Source organism: Ischnura elegans, chromosome 10 (assembly GCF_921293095.1).
Source record: "Ischnura elegans chromosome 10, ioIscEleg1.1, whole genome shotgun sequence".
NCBI classification, from domain to species: domain Eukaryota; kingdom Metazoa; phylum Arthropoda; class Insecta; order Odonata; family Coenagrionidae; genus Ischnura; species Ischnura elegans.
The window spans coordinates 26,267,615-26,294,386 of record NC_060255.1 but is presented as its reverse complement, the minus strand read 5'-3'; the positions used below and the strand labels follow the sequence as shown (position 1 = coordinate 26,294,386).

Sequence of the window (26,772 nt, the reverse complement as noted above, 5' to 3'; positions counted from 1 at the left end):
CCTATGAGTGCAGATAATGGTCGATGGGGTTCATAATATTATTTTAATAAAGGAATACAGGTGAATCACTGAATCTGTATGTATGTACTTATCAGTGATACTCTTGTATCCCATTGTTTCAACAATATTGTGTAGGTACCACACGAACTATTATCTGTACTTATATCCAACATAATAAAAATTGCATGTCTACCCCTTGGCTTCTGGTATCCTCAAATGTAAAAAGTTAACTTCAGTATTTTCTAGGAGTTTAACTTTTCACATTTGAGATTCGAGTATATGTTGATAATGGTTACTGTAAATGCTCGTGAAGTTTCAAGACGGTATACCATTGCTTCAAGCAAGTTATACGTAACGAAGCAAGACAAATGATTTCCATTGCGGGAGTGATTTGTTCTCTTAAGGAGACTTAAGAACACTCAGCTTTATAACTGATCACACTAAGTAGACGCAGATTCGTAGCCAGAAATTTTATTCGTGGGGTGCCCCCGCCCCGGCGGAGTCTAATGCAACAATTAGTTACGACTGATCTTTCCTCTTTCAGCGCCGAAAGTGACCAAATCCCAAAATCGAATAGGCAACGAGATGTTATCACACACGCTAAAACAAAGTATAATAAAAATGATTATAAGTTAATGTCAGGGCTGCCGACTTATAAAAAATATTGGGGGCCCATACTGGTGTCTTGCCCCGGTATATTTTATAAATAGTGAGTTTTAAAGTTTTTAAAATGCATTTTAGAGGTCATATGATCAACAGTAGAACCCTCAAAACTCGACTCTTGATAACTCAACTCCCCGGGGAAAATCGACAAGCCTGATACTTCTTTTCCTTCCCCACATAACGAATTTTTGAGGGGGCTCGGGCCCCCTCAGGCCCCATGGAGTCGGCGCCACTGGTTAATGAACGTTTTGCTCGGTCGGTCACACGCGAGTATTTTTTAGAAACGCGAAGAAATTCTTGAGTTTGCTGGAACATGAATACGTCCTTATTTAGATGTATACGACCCCGAACTTCTTATTCATTTTGCGCTCTTCAAATTTCGCCATGAGTTACATATCCTTCAACACGTTTAACCATAAATGCAATGTCAAGCTGATAATAATCGGTGTCCACAATACTCAGCGATATTTTCTAGCTCGCTGCTTGTACCCTATAATACTCCGCAGCATGGGATAGCCTATGTTACCGATTCTGAACTTCACGGAAACGCCTTCAATCTGAAAAGATATTTTTATCACGACGGGAAAATAAACAATATTTTTATCGCTCTTGCGAACACCTTGAAATTCGAGGGCTTGCTTATCGAATGATACGTTTACCGCGAATAGATCGTAAAATCCAGCGTCTATATCTTATCGAAGTTAAAATTATAAGATATCAAAGGGAAAATGTGATAGTAGGGCTATCGAAGAGCTTGGCACATCTGCGAAACCGATTGTCCAGCCTGGAGCTGCGGTTAGCTGGAGGGGAATTATCCACAGAATCAGGTACGGTTATTTTTTTTATTTGATACATCCATTGTGTTCACTGAAAGGCAAAATCAGCACTAAATGAAATGATTACTTTTAAATTAAGTTTTTAAAATTTACAATGGGAAGCGTAGTAGACAAGAGGATAGAGCGTTAGATTTCAGGAGTAAGGTTAAAATAAAATGTATTAGATATATAATAAATATTAGATATTAAATTTGCATTACAAATTATGTATTTCAGCAACTACTATTAAATTTCAATAAATTGTAAATGCGTCTTACTCTTAAGGCATAGATGTTGACTTTTTGCACTTTCTCAGAGATTTTGCGACGAAACAGATTTTTTCCTTTTGCAAATGCTCATCATAAGAATTAAACTAATTTAAGCCATGTTTGTAGCGAACACACGAGAAAAATTAATAGCAAACGTCATTTAAAAATTAATACGCCTATAACGTATTTATCACGAAAAGTTCAGCGTTTTTGTCAATAAACCTTCTCCATCGGTCAAATGAATGTTTTGCTTTATTAAGAATGCATGAAAATCATAGTTCAGTGTTAAATTTTAAATATATGAGCTATGGCGGGCTAAAAAGCACTAGTACAAATAAAAAACAAGCTTACAAATGTTTCCTTAAATTCCGAAATCGTATGCAGACTTTTACCCTCGATGCCGGACGTATGATATCCGTTATTTTTCTAAAAGCGGTTTCTTTGATTTTAGACAATTTCAATAAAAATCTTGAACGGTGACTGAACTATCGTAAATTTATTCAAGGTCAGATGGCTACAGCTAGAAAAGCAGGGGAAGATAATTGAGCAAAATCATACGTACATATGATTTTCAGTATCTACAAGACGCAGTTTATGAAGTAACATTTTCAACAGAAAGCATGTGCATTCAAATAGGTATATAGCTTGTGTATTTTTTGCTTTACTGATGATGTGTTTACCAAGAATACCTAGCTTTTAATAGTATCAAGTTTACCTAATGAAGGAAACTCGAAAAAAACATAGCATTAAATTTTACCAATCTCATTTCAATTGATTTGTGGATTCAAATTTAATTACATATGTTGAACAGTTGAATTTGAAGGCAATATTTGAAGGCAATCGTGGTGAAATATTTATTGAAATAGATTTAAATGAAATTTTTGCATAATTATCACGATGAAAGACTGCTGCAGGGGCAGTAACACCCGGGGAAGTGGGAGGGTCGCAGGGGCCACGGCCCCCTTTACTTTCTTGAGATAGCGGAGGGTAACAGTATAAAGTATTGGGCATAAAGTATCCTAACTTGAGATACTTCATGCCCATGAGGCTTGTAAGCAGTGGCGGATTCAGATGGGGGGCGCAGGGGGCGCGCGCCCCCCCCTTGCGGGTCCGGTTGTATTGCCGAACATTGCAAAATCACAATTGTAAATATTTTATATTATAAGATGGCATTGTCTTTTACATGTTTATTATCACTTTAAATAAAATTTTCTTATACTTTGCCTGTGACTTGATCATCTCTTATTACGGTAAAAGTAAAGACAACTCAAGATATGTTGCGCCCCCCCCTTGAGTTTTTTCTGTATCCGCCACTGCTTGTAAGAAAGACAACCTACGAGTGTTAATATTAGAACCGCAGACGTAACATTATTGTGCCACTTAGAAATTCAGTGTTCCCTCTCTTTCAACATTACGATAACAATATTAATATTCAATACCTAGTATTCGTAAGATGACATCAATTTTAATGTTTGAGACTACTCTCTTCGCGGAAAAAAACTCAACGATTTATTTTTTTAATTATTTTACACACCTAAAACAGCAGATTTGTCCCAAACGGCGGTTGTTCAAAAGTTTTGATATTTTACGTTGTTTTCTGATAGTAATAGTGGTACATTATGACTTTATACACATTTTTGTCTAAAAGGTTGTTTCTTTAACATTTTTATATGATACACAGTCAAAATGTAAACTAATACAGTGAAGTCCTCTCGGGATTTCCACCGGTTGATTTGATTTATAGGCACCAACGTTTCCCGAGAGGACTTCACTCAATTAATACGCCGGGAAAGAATCTCATCATATTTTAAACTAATACAGTTTATTTTATCGACAACTCAAAATTTAATTTTGAGGTACACTTTAAAAAAAACATCAGAAAAGCTAAGGGTCTATTTGTAAAAAATAGAGTACAAAGTGAGAGGTAAGGACAAACTAGTTAAAATTGGCACATGCCAAAGCAGAGTATAGCAAAGTCGGAAGTACCGTTAACTGTGAAAGTTGCAAATTACTCCCAGACCACTCAAATAATCACATTTGAGCAATAGGAAACACCGGAAATCTCATTTTTCTAGGCATACCCGATGGCCACTTACAAAAAATGGAAGATTAGTCAATAAACATACTTGAAAAAGAATTATTTCGATTTTTTAAATCCTTACCACTCCGAAATTCAAACAAATTTCAGGCAATTTGGTCACGAAACCCGCACCAGTGGCGCAGCAAGGGGGTGGGTTCAGGTGGATTAACCCTCCCCCCAGATTTCAGAGAATTTTTTAAATTTAATCCAGTTTACTTAATTGGATAAATATTACTTATAGAATAGGGTAAGGGTTTATGAAATATCCCTCAGAAAGCCGTAAAACTCATCATTTTTAACCATTCATCTTTAAAATTTTCTGAGGGAGGGCACCCTCTCATCCCGTATTCCATACCCCACAGTATTAGTTGCTCCTAAACCTCCCCTAGCCTTAATAGGGTAGTTTCCTTCATCAAAAAAAACGAAAGTCATTGATTGCGATTCGTTACCCACCATTAGTGTATTCATAATATACAAATTATTTGGTTTTAGAAATACCGGTTTAGACGAATGGCAATGGTCCATTTTTATCCTCATTTGAAAAGGGCACAGATTGGCGCCCATGCGTTACCACTCCACGTGACGTCACAGGGACCTAGTTTCTATACGAGAAGACAGGAGTTATACGTTGTCTGAGGTTACCAATGCATGCATGAGGCGCAGAGCTCAGGGAAACATGTCTTTATAATCACTTATTAAAACTGGCTAAGGTCGTATAGTTTTCTTCATTTGATAAGGTATTAATAATCCTTATTTAAGCCAAGCGCTACCAGCCAGCAGGGTACTCAGCTACCCGCTAGCAGCCTGCGTCGTATCAGCGCTCAACTCGCCTCAAGGTCACCTCACAAGGCGGCAGCGGGAACCAGAAATATGTCACACGGAGAGATTTCCCGACATTCATACTTACGCGTCGCGTTTTCGCGCGCTAGAAAATTTTCACTTTTCATTTAATCGCGAAAAATAGATATCGTCATTTAAAAATCTAAAAGCGTGAAATACATACTCCAGGAGTAATAATCTTTCGATTTCGGCATTAAAAAAGTAATAGGAAACCACCCTATTCCTAGCTGCGCGCCTGACCTGCACTACAACAATCATTTTAGCCTCATATTATTTCTTTCGCGGAGCTCTGCAGGTGGCCATCAGCTTTCTCATCAATCACATTAACCGCCTTGTGCAGAGCCAAATCAACTTGTTTTTTTTTTTCATTTCGCCTGCAGACTTAGTCGTGGAAAAAGGAGATACAATTTCGTTATAAACCTGAAAAAGGGCTTAAAAGGGGGGGGGGGGGGAGAATCAAATAATATCGCTAAATATTGTGGACAACGATTGTCAATTGACATTGCAACTATGGGTAAATCGAATTACGTGTTGAAGGAAATGTATCTCATGGCAAATTTGAAGAGCGCAAAATGAATAAGAATTTCGGGGTCGTACACTTCTAAATAAGGACGTATTCAGGTTCTAGCAATGAGAAAAGACCTTTCTGGGACCTGGCCAGCCTCGGTGGTAGCGGGTTAAAGTCCTCCCAAAACAAACGTGATGGCGCGGGTTCGAGCCCCGCCGGGGTAGATTCCCCCCTGTCCAGGGCATGGTTGTTCGTGTACGTGCCATTGGTATATTTGCTGAATACCCCGATGTAAAATGGCCAATATGAACCGTATTCGGTGGTTTGGAAATAATGTAAAAAGAAAGGTTTTTCAATGGGAATTTCTTAGGGAATAAAATAAAATATACCTCTTAACGGATAAGAAGAAATGGCTTGCCTCCCGGCGATTTGAGGACGATGAAGAGCTCAAAGATGGCTCAAGGCACAGGCTGGAGATTTTTTTGCAGAAGGAATTTCAAAGTTAGTCTATAGGTATGATAAAAGCTTAAATTTTCATGGAAATTATGTTCAAAAGTGAAGGAAAGTCGTAGTTTTCGGATAATATTTTTCGGATTAGATATTTTTTAAAATTCTACTTTAGCGTTTTATTTATAAAAAAACGGAGGTTACTTTCCGAACAGCCCTTGTATTTAAAATCATAGAAGTCCCATTTCACCAAACAGTCAAATGACCGTTTTCCCGCGCTCTATTCATTACTATCCGCGGAGCCTTGGTGCTATGCAATTCGTTAAATATTACCATCAGGGCCGGAACAAAGAGGGGGCCCGGGCCATAGGCCACCCGCCAAGCATGAGCCTTCCGCCAATATTGAGATATATCTCAAGTATGAGGAGATTCGAAGTGAAGTTGGTTTTTTTTGGTTAACATGTACCTAGTCATCAACTTTGACATTAATGGTTAACGCAGATGATAAAAACACTTTATCCATTAATTATATGTGTATATATTGTTTATAATTTTGCTAAAAAATTGTTACTTACAATTCCTGTTTTTACATTACAAATTGAAACACCTTGAAACAGTGGGCCTCGCAGACTCCCCCCCAAAATTGGCCCCGGGCCACCCACATTTTACATTCGGCCCTGATTACCACCTTTTCGATATTTCTAGAAAACGGAGGGGGGAATTAATTCGCTAATGAGGCTACTACACTGGTTTGAACTTCAACAAAATAAAGGCCAAAAGGATGAAAAATGGTCACAATCCTAATAACTGAAAGAATGTACGAAGTACACAAAAATATTCTGAGACAAAATAAACGTTCATTCTTCCCTTTTCACGATAATAAACAAATGCATTTGTGCAAGGGCAGGTACAGGATTTTCTTCTTGGGGGAAGAATTGCCTCCCACTCCCATTAATTTTTGGAGAGTTTGGAAAGATGGTAATCTTTAAGATGGCTCTCCAATGAAAGCTTTTTATTTCATCAGCTTAACTAATAAAGTGTAAAAATAATAAATAAATACCCAAATGCAACTTGTCGAGGCATGACAGACCTGTATCATATAAACGCTAAGAGATATTGTATAACACCAAGGCGTGGTAGAAAATAATGGTGAATTGTGATGCTGTCTGAAGTGAACATTGTTGAATGAGCCAGGAGCACAGAACCTCCCCTTACCCACCAGCACATATTGTTAGACAGCGTTTTCAAAGTGCCCTGAAACTTTATATTACTCCCAAGAATTTCTTCATCCCTTCAATCAGGAGCCCTGCTGATGTATAATCCCTTAGATTTTAGATTAAATGCATCCACAAAGAACAGTCTCAACTTCAGCAACGTAAGTTTATAATGGTACTCCTGTTGACTTTATTGCAAATACTAATTTTCCAAGGCCTCAAAGTAAGGGCACTGAATTTTTGTGAATAGAAGTTTTAAGTGCAGTTTATTTCTACAAAATTCGAACCCATAGCTGTATTAACACATAAAAATTATGCCTACAGGGTTTAAATAACATTTTCGTGTAATATTTATCACTAAAATTTGCACAAATGACTCTCATTAGCAACTTCACTACATTCTATTGTTTCAGAGGGATCCAAGTTATGTGACTAGCATAAATGTGGTAAAGCAGTGGAAAAGACATTGACGATGACCCAAAATCCAGTACATGTTTACAAGGTACGTAGAGAATAAAATTGCAGTCGCTAAAGAGAAAAAATAAAGAGGATAGAATAAATTGTATGATTTGGGACTCATATTTTTCCTAATAAACATCCTCATGAATTCATACTATGGATCATGTCAAGATACATAAATTTCAGAACTCTTAAATCATTTGAACCGAGTCCATCGGTGTAATAACATATTTTAACCCAGGATGCAACCCTACACACATTAATGATCCAAATTTCATTCCACTCACACTGCTATAAAACTCTGTATCAATATGCATTAACGATAGCCAGATCAAATACATTGGATCAAAATATTTTAGGACATTATGTTTCCTGGATAATAAAACCTGATTCAATTTCACAAATAAGTCTGTAATTTTAGGAGTAAATAAGATAGATTCAACAGTTAACTTTTTTGTATTCCACACGGTATTTATTAAAAAACTTAACTGGTTTCCAACTTTTTAGGTCCCTATCAAGTGGCGAATTCACCTCTTGATAATGACCTGAGAAGGTCATAATCAGTTGAGTTATTAAATGAATACTTTGTGGAATACAACAAAGTTTACTTTTGAATCCATCCTATAACCATTCCAGAAATAAAAACTCAAAAACCATTGATTTCATGTGGGTACTTAGATTTCCAGTTTTCTCCTCGCATAAGCCGATATAGACTGGCATTTATATTGAAGAATAACTGTTCTCTCCTACATAATATTTAAATCGTATGGAGTCAAATAATACCATCAAACATAATGAAACACTGACTTGCAATTTTTGTGGAAAATTGCAAGTCAGTGTTTCATTATGAATCAATTCCACTCCATCTCGCTTGATTCTTCGAATTTTATACCATCAAACATATTCCAAACGATTAATCAAAATCACAGTGTAATTGGGACCAAAAAATATCAAACCATTAAAAATAATGTGAGTACTCCCTTATAAAGGTCAAGAGAGTTGGACCAAATTCACACAGCAAGTAGGTACACCTGTAAAAATGGGCGATTTCTCAACTTATTCCTTACACCAAATTTCGACTCAGTATACACGAGTAAATTTCTCCCTGCGCTGTATGGGAGTGCGACAACCAAAATAGCTTCCCTTTTCATATATGAACCAAAATGAAACAAGATTTTTTAAATAACTTCATTTTCTAGTTTGAAATTAAAAATGTCCCAGTATCAGAGGCTATATACAAGAATCTGGTCCAGATCTGGATCTGAATAATTTCCTGGGGCAATCCATCCCTAAAATTTTTTCTCCAGCATATGTTCACACAAACTTAATTTATGTTCAATATTTCTCAGCTAGGAGAGAGAGGATCAGGAACAAAAATAAAAGGAAACATTCAAGACTATGAGGAAATACGAAACTATTGCCTCTCCAAAGGATATCTATTCCGAGATCAAGAATTTCCAGCAGACAACCGGTCACTGGGTCAATGGGGATATCAAGACTGGAAGAGGCCATCTGTGAGTAATCCTACCAAGATTTATACCTTAAACTGCATAAGATTATCTAGTAATTTCAACTGTTAACAACTTTAAGACATTTCACGCTGTCAAATTCATTGCACTCATTTTTCAATAAATTCTTTATATTGAAATAACTTGTTCACCTTGTAGCCCTTTGACCAGAATTACCTATGATACATTTTGGAAAATTTAGCTGCATAAAATCACAAAAACATTCCATTTCCTATTGCCTTTTGGAATATGTAATTGTAACTGGACAATATTTGTGACTTCATATGAGTATTTGACAAAAAAATTTCACACTCCCTAATTCTCTGCACAACAAACCAGCAAATACCACTTAAATTTTCATGATTTCTTCTATATTTTAATGAGGAACAAAACTATATCAAAAACAAATATGATAATAGCAGAAAACTAATTCTCCATTAATTTTATCACTAGGACATCACAAGAGACCCAAAATTCGTTTTGGACGGAACTTCAAGGTTTGACATCAATCAAGGAGAATTAGGTATACTATTCACAGCAGTTCTCAATTATTGGTAAAATAAAAAAAAAATTCATGGCAAATTTTCAATATACCACAACAGGCATTCCTATTCCATATGCTTCTAATTCTCACCTATAAAAGATATTTAGGCTGCACCCAGGAAAAGAGGTACCTTTTTAAGGAAAGAATGTACATTAATTTATGATAGTCCTCTACACTAAGATGATGGAGCTGTTTTGTGAGAATTTTTAGGCCAAAATAAACTAGTAGAACATCATTGCATAAATGTAATGGGGTAGAGTGTGTCTGGGGAATACATCTACTCAGCAAGTCACCTAAATAGGCATGTGGAAAAACAGTGAAACACAACAAAAGCAGAAAAAATCCAATAAATTTCAGGGGATAATTAACCTCACAAAATTAATTTGGCATTTCTGCTACTAAAGGTTATCTAGTGGGGAAAAATGTTTTTCTCTATCCTCAACAGACTAAAAATAAAAAATCTGATAGATGAGTTAAAATAAAAGAAAAGATGGTAAAGGTTACTTTAAGAACATAAATGCTGATAGTGATTGTACATATCCATCTTAAATACGAATTGGCTGGTTTAACTGCAGTGCTGTAGTTGGGCCGGTACGGTGTACTGGCCCTACTTTACATTCCTAATTAAAGTGTACATGTGAATGCTTCAAAAAGTTCAATGGTAGTCATAACTGGCAAAATAAAAACTCTATCCACATGAATTGAGTTTCATACGGATGGTCGAGCATGCATCTTTAAAGAAAAATGAACTTAATTTCAGGTGACTGCTGGCTAATTTCTGCAATAGCTAACATCACTCTTCACCAAAACATTGTTGACAATGTAGTCGACAGAAATCAATCGTTCAAAGAAGGTGAATATGCTGGAATATTCCACTTCCGGTAGGTTAAAATAATATTCAGTGGTCTTTACTATCTCAGAGCAAAACTGTTTTTTACAATACAAAAACAAAATTTGCTTCAAATCTCATACCATAGGAGTGTAGTTGGGATCAACAATTTCAAACACTTGATTGACAGCCTTAACTTCATTTTTCTCAATTTGTTTGCATTAAATATAAGTAACGGGATAAAGTTTCAGAGTACCTTGATAAATTAAAATTATTACAGAGGATACGCAATTTCTTTTAAGGTTCTGGCAATTAGGAAAATGGGTGGATGTGGTAGTTGACGATTACCTACCAACAAAACATAACCGGCCTATGTTCCTTCATTCAGTTGGGAATGATGAATTCTGGGGTTCTCTTCTAGAGAAAGCTTATGCCAAGTAAGTAGTAATTTTTTTACTAACAATTTTAGAATTCTGATTAAATTAATCCTTTTACTGATATCGAGGGCTGATATATCAGCCCTCGCTGGTAGAGTGAAAACTGCCTGGGGCTGATTTATCGGCCGGAGTTATTTGACTTTTTGTTTCGTGATTGTGGCTTTTTCAACGGTTCTAATTTAAGTAAACCCCCATAATTTATATATTGTTAAAAGATATAAATATATCTTAAGTATTGGGAAAAAATGTAGATGCATTAACCCTTTCGTGCCGAATGCCGCACCTGTGCGGCGAGGATTTTCTTCCATAAACAACGAATGCCACACCTGTGCGGCGTGAATTTTCCTTCCCTAACCAACGAATGCCGCGCCTGTGCGGCACAGGTCGAAAAAAGTAACCGTGGTGGACACAATAGACCCACGGTTGCGGTCGCTCTTCGAGATCCGCCTTAGCGCGAGCCCAGTCCCTTCTTCGGCCGCTCAGGTCGACCCTTTCCTATCCTCTCCACGCAGTCAACCACTGTCATTTGCAGTGTGTTTTCCAAAAAAAAATTTGTTGCTTACTTCTGAAATCCAATGCTATAAATGAATTCTCCTTTTTTTGCTGACCACATGGAAATTTCAAACAAAATTCTAACGTTAATATCAACAGAGTTATAGATCAACTTGTAAATATACTAAATCCGTCTGTATCAACGTTAGAACTTCGTTTAAAATTTCTGAACGCTCAGAAAAAAACACACAATTCCTTTTGAATGTAAAAAAATCGATACGAGCAACAAATATTTGCATATATTTTGAGTTAATATTTTAGCCAGTTGACCGCGGACTCGTGCTAGGAAGGGGCTTTTAATCCTTCTAGGGTCTGGGACAGAGGCCAAGGAAAGGGATCGGCGCCCCGCTGAGTTGGGTCCAAAAATTGTTAGGGAGGGAAACATTGCCTTCAGTCGATGCGAAAAAGCTTCGTTCAGGGGAGTAAAGAAAGCTTTCAAGAGACACATATTGAGGAAGAATTTCCCTCAACAAAGGTCCGGCGCGAAAGGGTTAAATAAAATTAAGTAGCTGAAAAAATTTTAAAATCTGACATGTTGCAAATTCCAGAAAATAGCCTTGGCAGTCTTCACACATCCCATCCGAAATGGGCTGGCAGGGAAAGGGTTAAGAAACAAGATTTTTATCAAATGCTGAAGTGATATAACTTCTACCCATAGCTATCTCATCTAACACATTTGTGCATGTTTATGCTACCTCAAAGTTAATATAATACAACTTACATAATAATTCTTATATGTATAAACCTCTCTGTATTATTCAATTTGTACATTTTTACCTCAATCAAGTCCCATTTGCCTGTTGAAACCAGCAAATATTTGCACTTTAATTTACCTACCTTTAAGTAATAATTTAAGATATGTATTTACAGTCACTAGACTGTTCATTTTATCTTTGTGGGTGAACAGGAGTGGCTAAAGCAAGTAGGGGTAAGGTGAGGGAAATTTCTCGACAAGTGACTTTCCATTTAACAATCAGCAGGTGTGGCCTAGCACTACGGAACTTTAATTGCTCTCAGACCTCTGTCGTATAAACATTGTGAATCTGCTCTTCGAGCAGTGTTGCCAAACTTCACACATTCTCCTTATATGTCTTAAAATATTCCTCCACAAACGGTATGGCATTCAGTGTGGCAGATGACATGTCATGGGCTTCTATGAAAGGATTATCCTCAATCTGCCTAAAGAGTGGGTATATTGTCTCGGTGCAGCACCCAAAATACCTGTGACCACCCGTGACTTATAAGTTTTCAGTGACAAACTAGGGTGGCTATGTACATTTGGCAATGTTAAGTTCACTACCGCTATCTCTCTCGGTATTACCCCTCTACCAACTACGAAGCCCTTCAAGCGTGTCCACGCTCTCACAAAAGCTCACCTGCAAACATAAAGTGAGGATTATAACACCATTCCATCCATAAGTGGCCACTGTCTACAAGTTCAAAACAAGCTGATTTATAACATATGTGACACCTATATGCATCGAAATGTTTCTGCATCAATTACATACCAAATATTTCATATTCTTCCTTGGCAGATTGAATGGATCATACCAGGCCCTTGTTGGTGGTTTCACATATGAGGCATTAGAGGACTTCACAGGAGGTCTGACAGAGGTGATTAAACTATCTGAATATAATGCCAGTGATTTATTCCATATCATGAAAAAAGCTATAGACCGTTCATCACTCATGGGATGCTCAATTGAGGTATGTATATAAATTCTAACTACCTACTTTAAATTAGTACATATTCATTTATCAGCATGAGACATCCATCTGAGTTCTCACAGCTATTATCTCACAACAAGAGATAAATTCCTTGCATGGCCATTGCAGCCCCATTTTCACCGAAAAAGACAAATCTCTACAATAACATACCGACACCACCTCTGGGCACAATTGATAAAATTAATGAAGTGATGCGCAAATCTGAATTGAAATTATTATATTGAATATTTTGATTACTAACTTCATAGGTTTGACTGCTAATGACTTAAAAATATAAAAAATTGCTGAAAAAATGTATTATATAAATAAGAGTGTGACAGTCATAAAATAAATGACTGGAATACATTATTCATACTTTTGATTATTGTATAGGGTACAGGAGGAGTAATGGAAGATAGAACATCACTAGGTCTTATTACAACCCATGCATATAGCATAACTGATGTGAAAGAAGTGACTCTTAGCACAGGACACAAAGTCCAACTCGTCCGTGTACGTAATCCATGGGGTAATGAGGCAGAATGGAAAGGTCCATGGAGTGATAGGTAAGCAGTAAATTGTCAATTGCAAATTTTCCACAGTTTTCACAATAAATTAATACAAACTCCTATTTCCAACAGGTCAAGGGAATGGAATAGCATTTCACAATCAGAGAGGCAGAGCATTGGTCTTACATTTGAAAGTGATGGGGAGTTTTGGATATCAGTGCAAGATTTCAAAAATAACTTCACATCCATGGATATGACCCACTTAGGCCCTGATGGATTTAGAACATCGGGAAGTGATGGAAAGAGACGATGGGAGGTGAACGAGTTCCACGGCCAATGGGTACGTGGGATTTCTGCTGGAGGATGCAATGTTGCCACAAGTAAGTTTCTGGTAACCAACACTCCCAAGTCCATTGGGATAAAATTTCAACATTACGCATATCTAGGATTGTTTTTCAAAGTAGGCCTGAGAAGGTAGACTAAAAAAATATTTTGAGGGTATACCCTCTACCCTATAGACCCAGCCTAATCAGGAAACATACATAGTAATAATACTTTTGCTCTCAAATGGGGTACAACACAAAATATAAACTCTAATAGCCACAATTATTTAGTTAGATTTTAAATTTCATAGTACATTAGGACGCCATGGAGCTGAATTCCCGCATTCTCAAATGAAGTATTAAGATTAACCTGGTGGTTTTCTATTGAGATTGACGAGAGTGCTGTGGTTAAAATGACCACCTAATACCATGAGCCCAGTGAGAAATGGGTGGTGGAACCCACGTGGAATCCACGTTGAGTGGTGGATATTTGGTGGTGGTGGATATTGAGTGGTTGGACCCACGTGGAATCCACGTTGATTTCAAGTGGATTTGTGGTGATTATCATAAAATGTTAAACAGAATTTCTAATTTGTGGAACTTAACTCTCTGGTGACATTGCGTCATTTATCATCCTGAAACCACGCTAGTTATGTGAAAATGTATCGCACATTCTATTTTTATATAATTCGTGGAAAGGCAGCCATGAGAGCACATGAAAAATCGTAGACACATATATAGAAGGTTTAGATATAGAGTGGTTGAGGTTTTAATGGTTTTAGGACAGCACCAACTGCTGTTTTAATTTTTCCACCAAATTTCCACGTGGGTTCCACGTTGATTCCACGACCAAAAACATGTGGTATCCACGTTAATTCTCCACGTGGGTTCCACGTGGATTCCACCACCCATTTCTCACTGGGAGTGACCTTCCATACTATATAGTGACTTTTCTTCTTTATGCAGGCACAGTAATTCAGGCATAAAAATACGTCAGCATTCACCAAAACTCAATTTTCCCTGGCAATGCCATTTTTAATTTACTGACATTTCCATAATTATGCTGATTTTCCTGACTTGTCATATCCCTGAATCTGCATCTGTAACCTTACCAACAAACGTGGCATTCAATATCCACACACTATATTTTTAATGTGTCCACATTCTGATCATGAGTCCACCTCCCAAACTTGCATTAATTTCTATGTCGAATTCCGCCATTTTTATTGAGTTGAATTTAACTCATCATGATATAAAAGTAAACATTTTTAGCATGCAAAAGAATAAAATTTGTGCAAAAGTTTGATAAATGTTCAATAGGAATAACATTAAAAATGCACAATTAGTGTGTGATCCTTTAATTCCACGAGGAACAATGGGCGCACTGAAAAGGCAGACTTGGAATACCCAGATGAAAATTTTTGCATTCCGTTTCCTTTCTGCAGGCAAAAAGGAAATAAAATTAGAAGCAACTTAGCTCTCCAATTGGCTTCCAATGCTTTCAGGTTGGCTTGTATTGTGACTAGTTGCCATCCGATTGGTTTCCAAATCCTCTTCCTTGGACTGTGAATTATTTCAGAGAATAAATGCGACAAATTTGCCATCCAAAAATGTATGTACATACATATATGTACTTTCTTTTTGCACCTTTGGTAGGCAATCTGAAAGTTACCAGAAAGCAATTGGAAAGTATGTAGAAAGCAAAATTTTTTCATCTGGTTACCCAGATATTGGTCGATTGATGTAGATCATTTTTTTGTTGGAGTGATGGTAACGATATTTGTTGGAGTCCCTGAAGAGGATGCACACCTCATGTTCAACCGTTTTTTTGTGATGAAACTTGCTTGAAATTAATGCTATCATCTTGAAAATTTCAGAGCATGTAAAGTAGGTAGACTATTGTCTACATTTGCATGTATCTAAAATTTGAAATTTTAGCCATATAGGTAATTATTTTCTCAGATGTAATTTTTTATTTATGTATTTGAGATATACGAAAATATTTTAACCAGGTCCACTCTGCACAGCCTAAAAATTTCAAGATGATGGCATAAGTTTTACGTCTGTACAAGTAATCCGTCCACAAAAATAACTGGATAAGAGGGAGGTATGATGAGGGTTTCCACACAAGGTTTTCAGTCCCTCACAAATAGGCAGTGAGTTGACACATTTCTCTTTACATGTGGAGAATATCATGTGAAACACATAAAAGTACAGAAATTGAAATGATAAAATAAATACTAATGATGGAAGCTGCAAGCAGTTAAATACACGAAAGCCATAAGGAAGAATGACATTCATTTCATTAACATCTGTGGAATTCTTACATTGGCCTTAAAATATTCTTATTACATTAGGAATAACGCAAAATTTAATTAAAAGACTGAAATTTTGGTTAGAAATGGTACAAGTCTAAGATGGACTGGATTTCCACTGAATTCAAATAGACTCAAGAGAAATTCTTACTCATCAGTTCTCAAGATATTCATTTGATACGAGTATATAATTTGATTCATTCTCTGCCTTCCTAAAATGCTTATGAAAACATGGCAATAATGTCATACATACAGTATGTATTACATAATTGTATACTTGGGTTTAAAGAGAGAATTTCTAAATGTCTTACATTTTCCCTACAGCCATTTACTGCCAGAATCCTCAATATTTCATTACTGTGGAAGATCCAGATCCAGAGGATGGTGATGATGCAACCAAGAATACTGTTATAGTGTCATTAATGCAGAGGAGCAGACGTTCAATGGGACAAGGAGTTGATAATCTCTGCATTGGAGTATCTGTTTATAGAGTGAGTCCATGTTAGGTACAGAAAAGTGATGCCCATCACATTGGAGACTTTAAATTAAAAAAATAATGCCAACTATATAAAGATTAAAAACAAACCCTTCATTCTTTCACAAAGAATAGTCACTTTCCTTGATGCATTCCATTGATTTTTCATTCACAAAAAGAAAAAAATTCAAACATGCTTTTTTTGCAGAGTTACATACTTTAAACAGGCACTGAAATTATCCTTAGATGGGATGAATTCACCAAAGAGATACTTGAAAGAATGGACTATTTTAGAGCAATCCAGGATTGTATTAATCTCTGAGGCTTTGAAATAAAAGCTGTCACTAATACACAACATAACTTCTAGTAGTGATCACATAAAGCAAATTCTCATGCTGTCATCTACGTATTCAATACCCAACGATACTAAATTAAGGGACTCGAGGCCATGGACAGCCAATGCTTACCATTGATACTCAAACTATGGCACTGGTTAGAAATTGGGCTATGTGAGAAGTGCTTAGCTTTGGAAACCCAATTCGATATGGATACCATTAAGATGGATCTTTAAGCCACCCAATCACAGGAAATTTTTCACAGCATACTAAATTTATTCTCGTCGCTGATAGAGCACCTTTAACTTAATGCTTCCAGTGAGTGGTCAAAGACGGATCCTTGAAAATGATACAATAAAAAAAATAGATTTTCATTGAATTTTTTGCCTAAAATTAACATTTGCATTTTCATTTTTCAGGTGGAAAATCTAGAAAAACAATCCAAACCCCTTGATTCTCAGTTTTTCTTGTACAACAGGGCAGTGAATACCCCAACATACTCCTATCAACGGGCAATTACAAATCGTTTCCTCCTAACACCAGGCACATACTGTATTGTACCAGCAGTATACCAGCCTAGAGTTGAAGGAGAGTATCTACTAAGGGTATTCACAGAGAAGTACAATGAAATGAAGTAAGTATACTGACTAAACCCGTTGAATTTCAACATGTGCCTCTCGCTATATAATAAATCTGCCACCTGAACAGACTTGGAATTAAAACCTCAATGACATAGACCTTTTTCATTCCAGAGAACATGATGAAGAATTTGGAGAAGAAGAGGTAATAAAAAATGCTTTTTCTTCTTTTTTTAACATTTTTCTCACCTAAAAAGTAAGTCAATCCCCTAACACCCTTACTACATGTATAAGCAGACAGATGGAGACTGGAAATGCTAAGACATGGTAGGTAGGGAAAGGAAACTTTTATAGGAATTGCAGAGGAGACATAAGGTTCAGATCTCTGTGAGGAGGGGATTCTGAAAACTGCATTAGATGGAAGAAAGGTAGATAAGCGGGGACAGGGGCTGGGATGACAGAGAAATTTTATGAAAAGAATTCCAAGAGGGTCTATTGAATAGATTATTTTCTTGCATAATCTGGTGGTTACAGAAAATATTGGGACAGTGGGAGGAAGGACAGACTGGGTGAATCGTGTAACACTTTATATAAATTTACCTTGACCACTAGAATACTTTAGAAATAAGGAGCTAAAAAATAATTAATAGCTTTAATACAGTAGTCCACAGGAAATTGTTTCAGGAGCTTCACGCACCCTTTGGATTACAGTTGCTACCCCTGCTTCTCATAGATATTTGATTCCTATGGACAAATTTGCACACCTCTGTAATTTTCTGACTTATTCCTTAAACTTCATAATGCATTACATATTTTCCTTGCATTTAATGATATTAATAATGATTGGTTTTAGAAATAAATCTATTTGTTTCTATGTATGAGGGTCATTCAAAGTTTTTCAAAAATGGTATGAAAACAAATTATATTGGTCAATATTTTTATATTATTCAATATAGTCTTCTTTCAGCCACACGAAATTTTGTAAGCATTTTTCCAAGCATTTTGAGCCGTCCAAAAAGTACAATTTTGGGATCTCTTCACAATAGCCATTGGTTTGCGCAATGAATTCCTCCTTCGACGTAAATTGTCCGGATTATGGATATTTTTTTTGCCCCCAAATTCCTTGCAAAATTAAAGCAATTGTGCATTGCAATATGCCTGTGACTTAACCTATATCACGTACTTTGATTCGTCTAGCACTTAAACCATATCGTGCTTTTTGTCAATCATTTTGGGGAGTAGACACTTCCACGGAGTGTCCGGAACTACCTATGTTCATTTTTTTGGATGTATGGCCACATTTTAACTCATCTCCCCAATATTAAATAGTTTCAAACACAGGATCAGATCTTCCATGAGCTTCATTCAAGTTAGCTTTGATATCTTTCGGCGTTAGCCTTTCAAAAACAAGTGTTTTATCACCGCACAAAACTCAATTTTATCCATTTTTACTAACAAATTAAAGTTGTTCAACACAATCGGCAACAACAATGAAAGCATGGGATGGACACAGCTTAAACTTCAACAGCTGGCTAGTCACGAGTGCTACTTACTGGTCAACATTAATTTTTGATACTAAGAGAGCAATTTCTCGGGGATTCTAAAGACTTATTGAATGACCCTCGTACATGCTTATGGGTAGGAAACTTACAGATGATCAGTAAGAAACATGAATAATGGAACTATATCAGATAATATTGTAAAGGAAAGCTAATATTATATTACTGAAGTATTTTTAATTTATTATGACATTCATGGCTTATGTTTATAGCATAGAACTTTGGGAAGTATGTACATAAATACCTACTATGTTAATGCCAGTTTGGAAAGGCTCAATGCCATCAATTATACACACTCAAACACACGTTGTAGCTATTTTGGGAAATTGAGTGAATCATTTCACAAAGTACAAATGCTTGAATAGAATAAACTAGTCCATATTCAAATGCATCACTTCTCATCTAAGTAATTGCGAACACTGCCTTAATTACACCAAAACTTATCATTCAGGACCTACACTACAAGATACTCATTTAATATTAAATATAGAGGACAATAGAAGGAAAAAAACCTCATTTTAAACCTTATCTTTTAAATTAGGAAAGTTATCAACAAGAAGAAGGCAATGGAGAAACTAAAGAGGAGATTGAAGAGAAAATCAAAGAAGCATTCAAAGAAATATGCGGTGAAGACAATGAAGTTGACTGGAAAGAGCTAAAAGAATTGCTCGATAATGCATTTGAGGAAGGTGAGCAAAAAATTTTTCCCTATTTATTCCACATATATGTGTACAAATGTTATCAATGCAGCAAAATTATCAATAATAAAAAGCAAATTCCATTAGGCGAAGTGCTGCTGGTGTAAAGATCCTCACAAATGTAACCCAAAACAGAGGATTTACGTATGCCAAAGAAAATTTTATGAAAAGAATTTAAAAAGGGTCGATTGAAAAGATTATTTTCTCACATAATCATGCCGTCATGGCAAATTGTGCTCATTAAGATCTATTTTTACTGACTGAGTAGGTTGTACGAATCACTTTTTTGCTCAAAGGTGAACCCCAATATTACCAGAGGAAAATAATATTAGCATTTCATCTGCAAAATGGCATTCAACTCAAGAGTCATGAACATGCTTGCCTTTACTCTTTGTTTCTGTCCAAGCACCATTTTTCAGGTGGTGCTTGAGGCTCTGCCATGAAAGTAGTGCGTAATTACAGAAATTGAGTTTACCGTCTCACGGAATACAAATGCTTGAATAGATAAAGCCAGTCAAATTCCAATTGAATTGCATCTCTTCTAAATAATGAGTTGGGCCTAAATTTCATGACAATTGTTCCCTTTAATTAGGAAAATCATGCACCAAATGAATAAAAAATCAAATTTTGAGCATTCATAATGTTCTGAATGTATTTGGAAGTTGAAGATCTACTCAAACAGGGTTTATACCATCTTTCAATTTCCTTGACTTCTACCTGATCTTCATTCCAATTTTTTTTAAATTACTAAACCTCTCAAATCAGCAAAATATCTCTTTCTTTATCACTTTTGTGGGCTATAGAAACATAATGAGGTTCTAACATGATGTTCTCTGTGTCGCTCTGAAAGATGTCTACCCTTCATAGTTCAGGCAACCCAAGCCCAGCATGCAGCCTGCGAGTCCCTAGTAAGCTCCCAGATTTATCTCCCAGCAGTTTTTGAGGAATCACGCCGCTTTCCTTTGCATTTTATTAACGACACTGATTAAGTCTCTAAAAAGTAAAGTATACTCCAGTGGCGGATATAGATGGGGGGCGCAGGGGGCGCGTGCCCCCCCCTTGCGGGTCCGCCTGTATTGCCGAACATTGCAAAACCACAATTTTGACTTTTTTATATCATAAGATGGCATTGTCTTTTACATGTTTATAATCACTTTAAATAAATTTTCATATACTTTGCCTGTGACTTGATCATCTTTTATTACGATAAAAGTAAAGACAACTCAAGATATGTTGCGCCCCCCCCTTGAGTTTTTTCTGTATCCGCCACTGGTATACTCTCATGTCAGTGCTACCTCATGCCTTCCAGCCCTGAATAAACCCTGTCATACTGATTATCATTTGGTTTTCAGTTCCAGCAGAAAATGATGCAAACAGACAATTGTAAATACATATGTTTAATTTAACCACCTAGTTTCTAACAATCTACTAATTGTCATGTCTTTATCATCCAGCAATATGGGAATGATAAATACCACATCTATCAGGAAAAGGTTCATACTATCAAACTTTCAAAGAAACATGTTTTTTTTTTTTTTTTGGAGTCAACGAAAGAATATTTCTACTCCAAGTCTCATAAATGCTCATAAGAATAGGATAGCAAAAGAGTTAACAGAGAGACCATACTTTCAAATCATGTTAAAATAAGTGGCCTTTACTAAGCAGACATTTCTCACTGAATATGAATTTAATGTTGAAAATTTAATATTCCAGAAACCAAAAATAAAGGTATTTCTAAAAACACATGCCGTACGATGGTGTCTATGATGGATGGTGACCGATCAGGAAAATTAGGCTATGATGAATTTAAAAAATTAATGTACAACATACAAAAATGGCTGGTATGTATATTAAACTAATAATATGAAGTGATAATTTTACTTCAACATTACCTGATTCATAGAGAAAAAGCTATGAAATCAGCAGGATCAAAGGGGTAAAGTATGTAGTCATTTGCACATTGGCTTAGCTCAGAGCCAAGGAGAGGAGTTCCAGAAAGGGAGGGCTAGGGAGTGCCTTCAGAGTCTCACTTAACATAGTTAAAAATTGCTATTAAAAAATCATTCTTTTTATACCGTGTCAAAGTTCAAAGTACATTTCCTTTAGATAGTTTCTATTATTTTTAAGTTGAAAATATACAAGTGAATGGGCTGATGGATATAAAATTAAAACCACTCTTCAATAAAAATAAGAATTCAGATTACATGTAATGTGTTGATTGTGGATGCCAAGCAATGACAAGAATTTTGAAGCTCTGTAACTACGGTCTGCCAACCTGGTTGAAGCCGCTGCCCCACGCCTCTAGTGCAGCTATCTCGGAAGAAAAAGCACCACACGCACCATACCGCATTTGATATACCATGAAAACAAGCTGTTATGGCAATTAATCAATAACAAGACGTGCATAAGACACCCTCTGAATACCAGCAATTAAAAAAACTCCAGACATAATTCTACATCAGTTGCCCTCCGCAACAATCTGCAGTGGGAAGTTTCTACACCCACTTTTGGTCCGCCTCTTTAAAAAGGACGGGTTGAGATGCCCAATTTATTAATAGGACATGGCATCTGATTCATGAGTGCTCATAAAGGGAGGGTTGGTGGTTCATGGTGAATTAATTTGAACCTTTCACACCGGAGACTCGTGGAGGGAAATCTACCACGTTGCGTGCCCCTTGAAAATATTTTTCACTCCACAGTACAAAGCTCTCTCGCGTCAATGGATGGCAGAGGTTCACATCCGTCCTTACGCTGGGACCTAACTCAACACGATGCCGATCCCTTCCCTTGGCTACCATTCGAGACCCTAGAAGGATTAAAAGACTCCTTCAAAACACGGCCACAGTCAACTGAATGAAATAACCATGTTTTTTATACACAAATATTTGTTGTTCCCATAGATTTTTGAACATACAAATTGAATTCACTGTGTTTTTCTGAGCATGAAGAGATTTTAAATGAAGCTCAAACGTTCATATGGATTTAGAATATTTTTGTTCCACATAGTTCAGTTGTAACTGAACTGAACTCCGCTGATATTAACATTGGAATTCTGTTTGAGATTTCCATGTGATAAGCAAAAAAAGAAGAATTCATCTCTAACTTGAGGTTAATAACATGAGCAACAAATATTTTTTTTAATACACTGCAAATAGCAGTGGGTGACTATAATGATAGGGATAGGAAAGGGTCGATCTAAGCGGCCGAGGAAGGACCTGGGCTAGCGATAAGTTGGGCCTTGAGGGATGACCACTTTTCTGGGTCCATACCAGTCACTTTTCTCCATCCCACGCCGCATATATGTATGGGGCTTTCGTTCTTTTGTGAAGAAAATGCCTGGCCACATGGGCACAGTATTTGGTGCGAAAGGGGTACATAATTCATGGAGGGAAGGAGAAGGGCCATAAAACCATATTTGGTGGCAGTAATGTATACGTGTAAATTATATCTTGGTGCAAAATCAATGCAAGGTCAGTTTAAGTAGGTCATTTTAAATAAGAAATGCCCATGATATTTTACATTTAAAATGAAGGTTGAATAAAAAAATGGGGTAGAAAAAAACAGCATATTTTCTCATGTACCATGCACCTTAATGGTAGGTGGTACATGAGAAAATTTGGTTGGTAATAGACAGCTCAAAAGCCTCATTTCAGTAGGCTGACTATAGATTTCTCTCCTTACAGTCTTTATTCTAAAATCCTTAAAAATCTATCTATCAAACCTATTATGTGCAAAAAAGAAATAAGCAACATACATATAAAGAACCTTGTGGAAATTCACATAGCCCATGCGTTTTCTACGTCAGTTACCAAAACTATTGACTACATTTCCGACACAAATTTTTTAGGTAATTGATTTATTGATGAAGTAAACTTTTTTCAAATATGTCAGTACATCCATTATTGGAATAGAAAGACACAAATATTTGAAGAACTTCACAAGAGTAACAGGGTTAATTACAATAAGACCAAGGTCTTTATAATGTATACTGATATTCTATTGAACTTAATTATTTTTCCAGGATATCTTTCAAAAATATGATAAAGATGATTCTGGAAAACTGAATGTTGATGAACTGAAAGATGCATTATCTGCAGCAGGATTTCGCCTAAGTAAGCGTATTTTGTACATGATAGTGCACCGTTATGCGGACCGCAAAGGGGAAATTAGTCTTGATGATTTCCTGGCATGTGCAATCAAGTTGAAAGGAATGTTAGGTAAGTATGGGAAAAACCAATAATTTAAAAAAACAATAAGTTTGAAGTTAAGAACAACCAATATCAAACCAACCAACCATAAGCTAGATGAATCATCCATGAGAGAGACCCACACTTATGTACATGTGTTCACTGGTAGGCAACTCTTATAAATGAATATGTACAATGTGACAAACTGATCTGTAGCATTGCCTGAACCTCAACAGATATTTCGATTTCTTTGCATCTTGCAGGATAAGATGCCTTGTGCACAATTTTCTCACCAGCTGTTGCAGCCCCAGCCTCGCATTTCACGACGAAATAAAATGTAAAATTCTTAAGTTCATTCATAAACTTCCAAACATTGTGATCAATGCAAGCGAAGTCAAAAGGCTATTGGGAAGACTTTTGTGTATTTTTTAGGTACACAGAAAGATAATTTTCTCAAAATTCTATAAAACACTCCAGTAATTTGGTATTTAATCGGAAAAAATTAACTGTCTTTGATTTTTCAAGGTAATTAATGTTAACATAGGGGAGTAGCCACCAAAAATATTTACAGTGGGGGATAAACTCCATCATACACCACACTGCACTAAAAATGACTCCAATCACCACATGCATCGAGGGTGGCTTTTTAACATGGTCATGTGATTTATAACATTGAAATTTTGCATGGGTAGTGTTAATATAATAATCATAAAGGCGAAAATTTGCCAAGAAAGTATATTGCTGTACATACATGACTAGAAGCCCTTCTTGTAAGAGGGGAGACTAGGCATACCATAAGCATTAGCCAAAGGTTATGATTTGCACTCATCCCCAGTGGTGGATCCGGAGAGGGGTATCTAATTTACACTAGATAAAATTGTAATTTTGTTCAGTCGTCGAATATATACAGAAGAGGAGTGCCCCCTAACCCACCCCTTGTACCTATCCTGGATCTGCTGCTGCTCGTCCCCTACACCTTTCAAGGAAACACCCAATGAAGGGCGACATTGCTGAACCACTATGAACTAAAAGCACCTCTTTTATATGTAATATTTCTAGACCTGCCGCGTGAACGGCGGTGAAATATACAAGAATTGCCATGAGAATTAAAGATCCTGGATAGCGTATTGGTCTGTGCAGTGGACCGGAAAGCCAAAGGTCCGTGGTTCGATTCCCGGTCCTGGGAATTTTTTCTCATGGCAATTCTTGTATACCTCTTTTATATTTTTTCTTGCAATTAATCCTCAATCATAAGGATGCAGGCAAAATTTCGATAGAAATTTTCAAATTCGGCCACTGATTTGAGGCTCTCGGTAAACCAAGGATTATATAGATACTACATAACACAGTAACAAAGGGGGTGGCTGCACTTGTAGGACATTTGATACAAAAAGAGTGTTATGTGTAAATTAAAATATGAAATTATAATAATGGATGATTTTTGCACCAATAAATCTTAAATGTGATAATCATAAAACTTTCCAAAATATTAACATGCATATTTCCTTCACAGCCATCTTTAAGGAGAAGGATAGAGAAAATAAAAACTCTGCAAACTTCAATTTGGAAGAATGGATAGAAGTAACAATGTATTCATGAAGGCTATATGGCAGGAAGAAATTGCAGATGAAATTGTGATAACAACAACTATGGGACAATTCAGCAATAATAATAAGGCTTTTATGACAGGTACAATATTCTCAGGAACAAGAGCAAACATATATTAAAATGTAAAAAACTAATATATTTTGTTGATGCGTTGAGTTATTCAACCTACCTTCCGCCAGCCTCCTTTTATAACCAATTGACCTTCTAGCCTTTGGAAGCCTGTTTTTGTAAATCCTCAAGAAGGTGATACTTAAGATTTATTGTCTTTTTCTTGGCTAAAGGAAATTAAAGGTTTCTTAGAATATCTGGGGTAAAGTAGGCCTCCATAACATCCTTAACAATGGGTAATGAATGCTGACAGTAGCCTGAAAAATGAAAATTTTAGTATGCAAGTGAGACTGACATGCCAATATTGATCTCATGGATCAAAAGAATTGTATTAACATTTGCAGATAGAAGTGTAAAATCTTTATTCCTCCTAAGAGTTATCAGAGCTATATTCAATATGTTACATTGAAATAATAATGCACAAATGTACTGTATTTTGTAGAAAATAAAGGTAAAGATACAGCTAGAAATTAGTAAATTAATGCATTCAGCAGTGAACTAATGAAATTAATGAGAAGTATGGCCAAGTTTGAAAACAAATGAAGGTACATACTAATATTTGTAAATTAAATGCAAGTCGTTATGGCATCATTATTATTTTTCCATATGCATGAACTCTTCCAATTTACTCAAACGTTAATTAATTGTTACCGTTATACATTAAACCACTGAGAAGTACTGAATGAAGATAAACAACCTTTGTAAATTTCCACAGAATTTTTGTATTGGTACGGCACGGATCTATGCTAAGGCGTCATTCTTGAGTACAAATCTATTAACTGGAAAAATCTCAATTTATATGTGCTAGGTTTGAGAAGGAAGATAATACGGGGCGAGGTTGGGGGGATTAGGTGAGAGGGTGGGAGAGTGGTTGGATTGTGTGACTAAGTTCACGGAAGGAAAAGCTGGGAAGGTAAGCTGGGTGGGGGCGGGAGTGCTTCGTTTGGTGTGGGGGTAAAATGCAAAGGTATTGAGCGGAGCTATAAATCATAAAAATTTTGCATTAAAAGCCAATTAACTAGAAATGTAGGCTTTCACAGCGAGAGGCATCATTGTTAATGGCTTTCGGGAGCAGCTGTGTGTTGCAAAAAAAAACCAACTAACCCAAATATTTTTCAGCTTGTTAGCCCAAATACAGCACAGATTTATGGATGAAATATTTTGATCTCAGGATTCAAAGTACATATGGGGTCCTCAACTGAATC

The 26,772-nt window shown here is 36.3% G+C and overlaps 1 protein-coding gene across 1 annotated transcript; it reads left to right on the top strand.

Moving 5' to 3' along the window:
• Positions 1-1,383: 1,383 nt before the first annotated feature.
• LOC124167370 (calpain-B-like) lies at positions 1,384-26,037 on the top strand. The gene is made up of 16 exons (XM_046545386.1): positions 1,384-1,490; positions 7,250-7,338; positions 8,645-8,809; positions 9,257-9,326; positions 10,108-10,228; positions 10,479-10,613; positions 12,701-12,872; positions 13,266-13,438; positions 13,514-13,761; positions 16,344-16,510; positions 17,249-17,463; positions 17,582-17,612; positions 19,508-19,655; positions 21,378-21,505; positions 23,686-23,881; positions 25,365-26,037. The coding sequence occupies exons 2-16, from the start codon at positions 7,309-7,311 to the stop codon at positions 25,448-25,450; spliced, it is 2,085 nt and encodes a 694-aa protein (XP_046401342.1). The 5' UTR covers positions 1,384-1,490; positions 7,250-7,308; the 3' UTR covers positions 25,451-26,037.
• Positions 26,038-26,772: the final 735 nt, after the last annotated feature.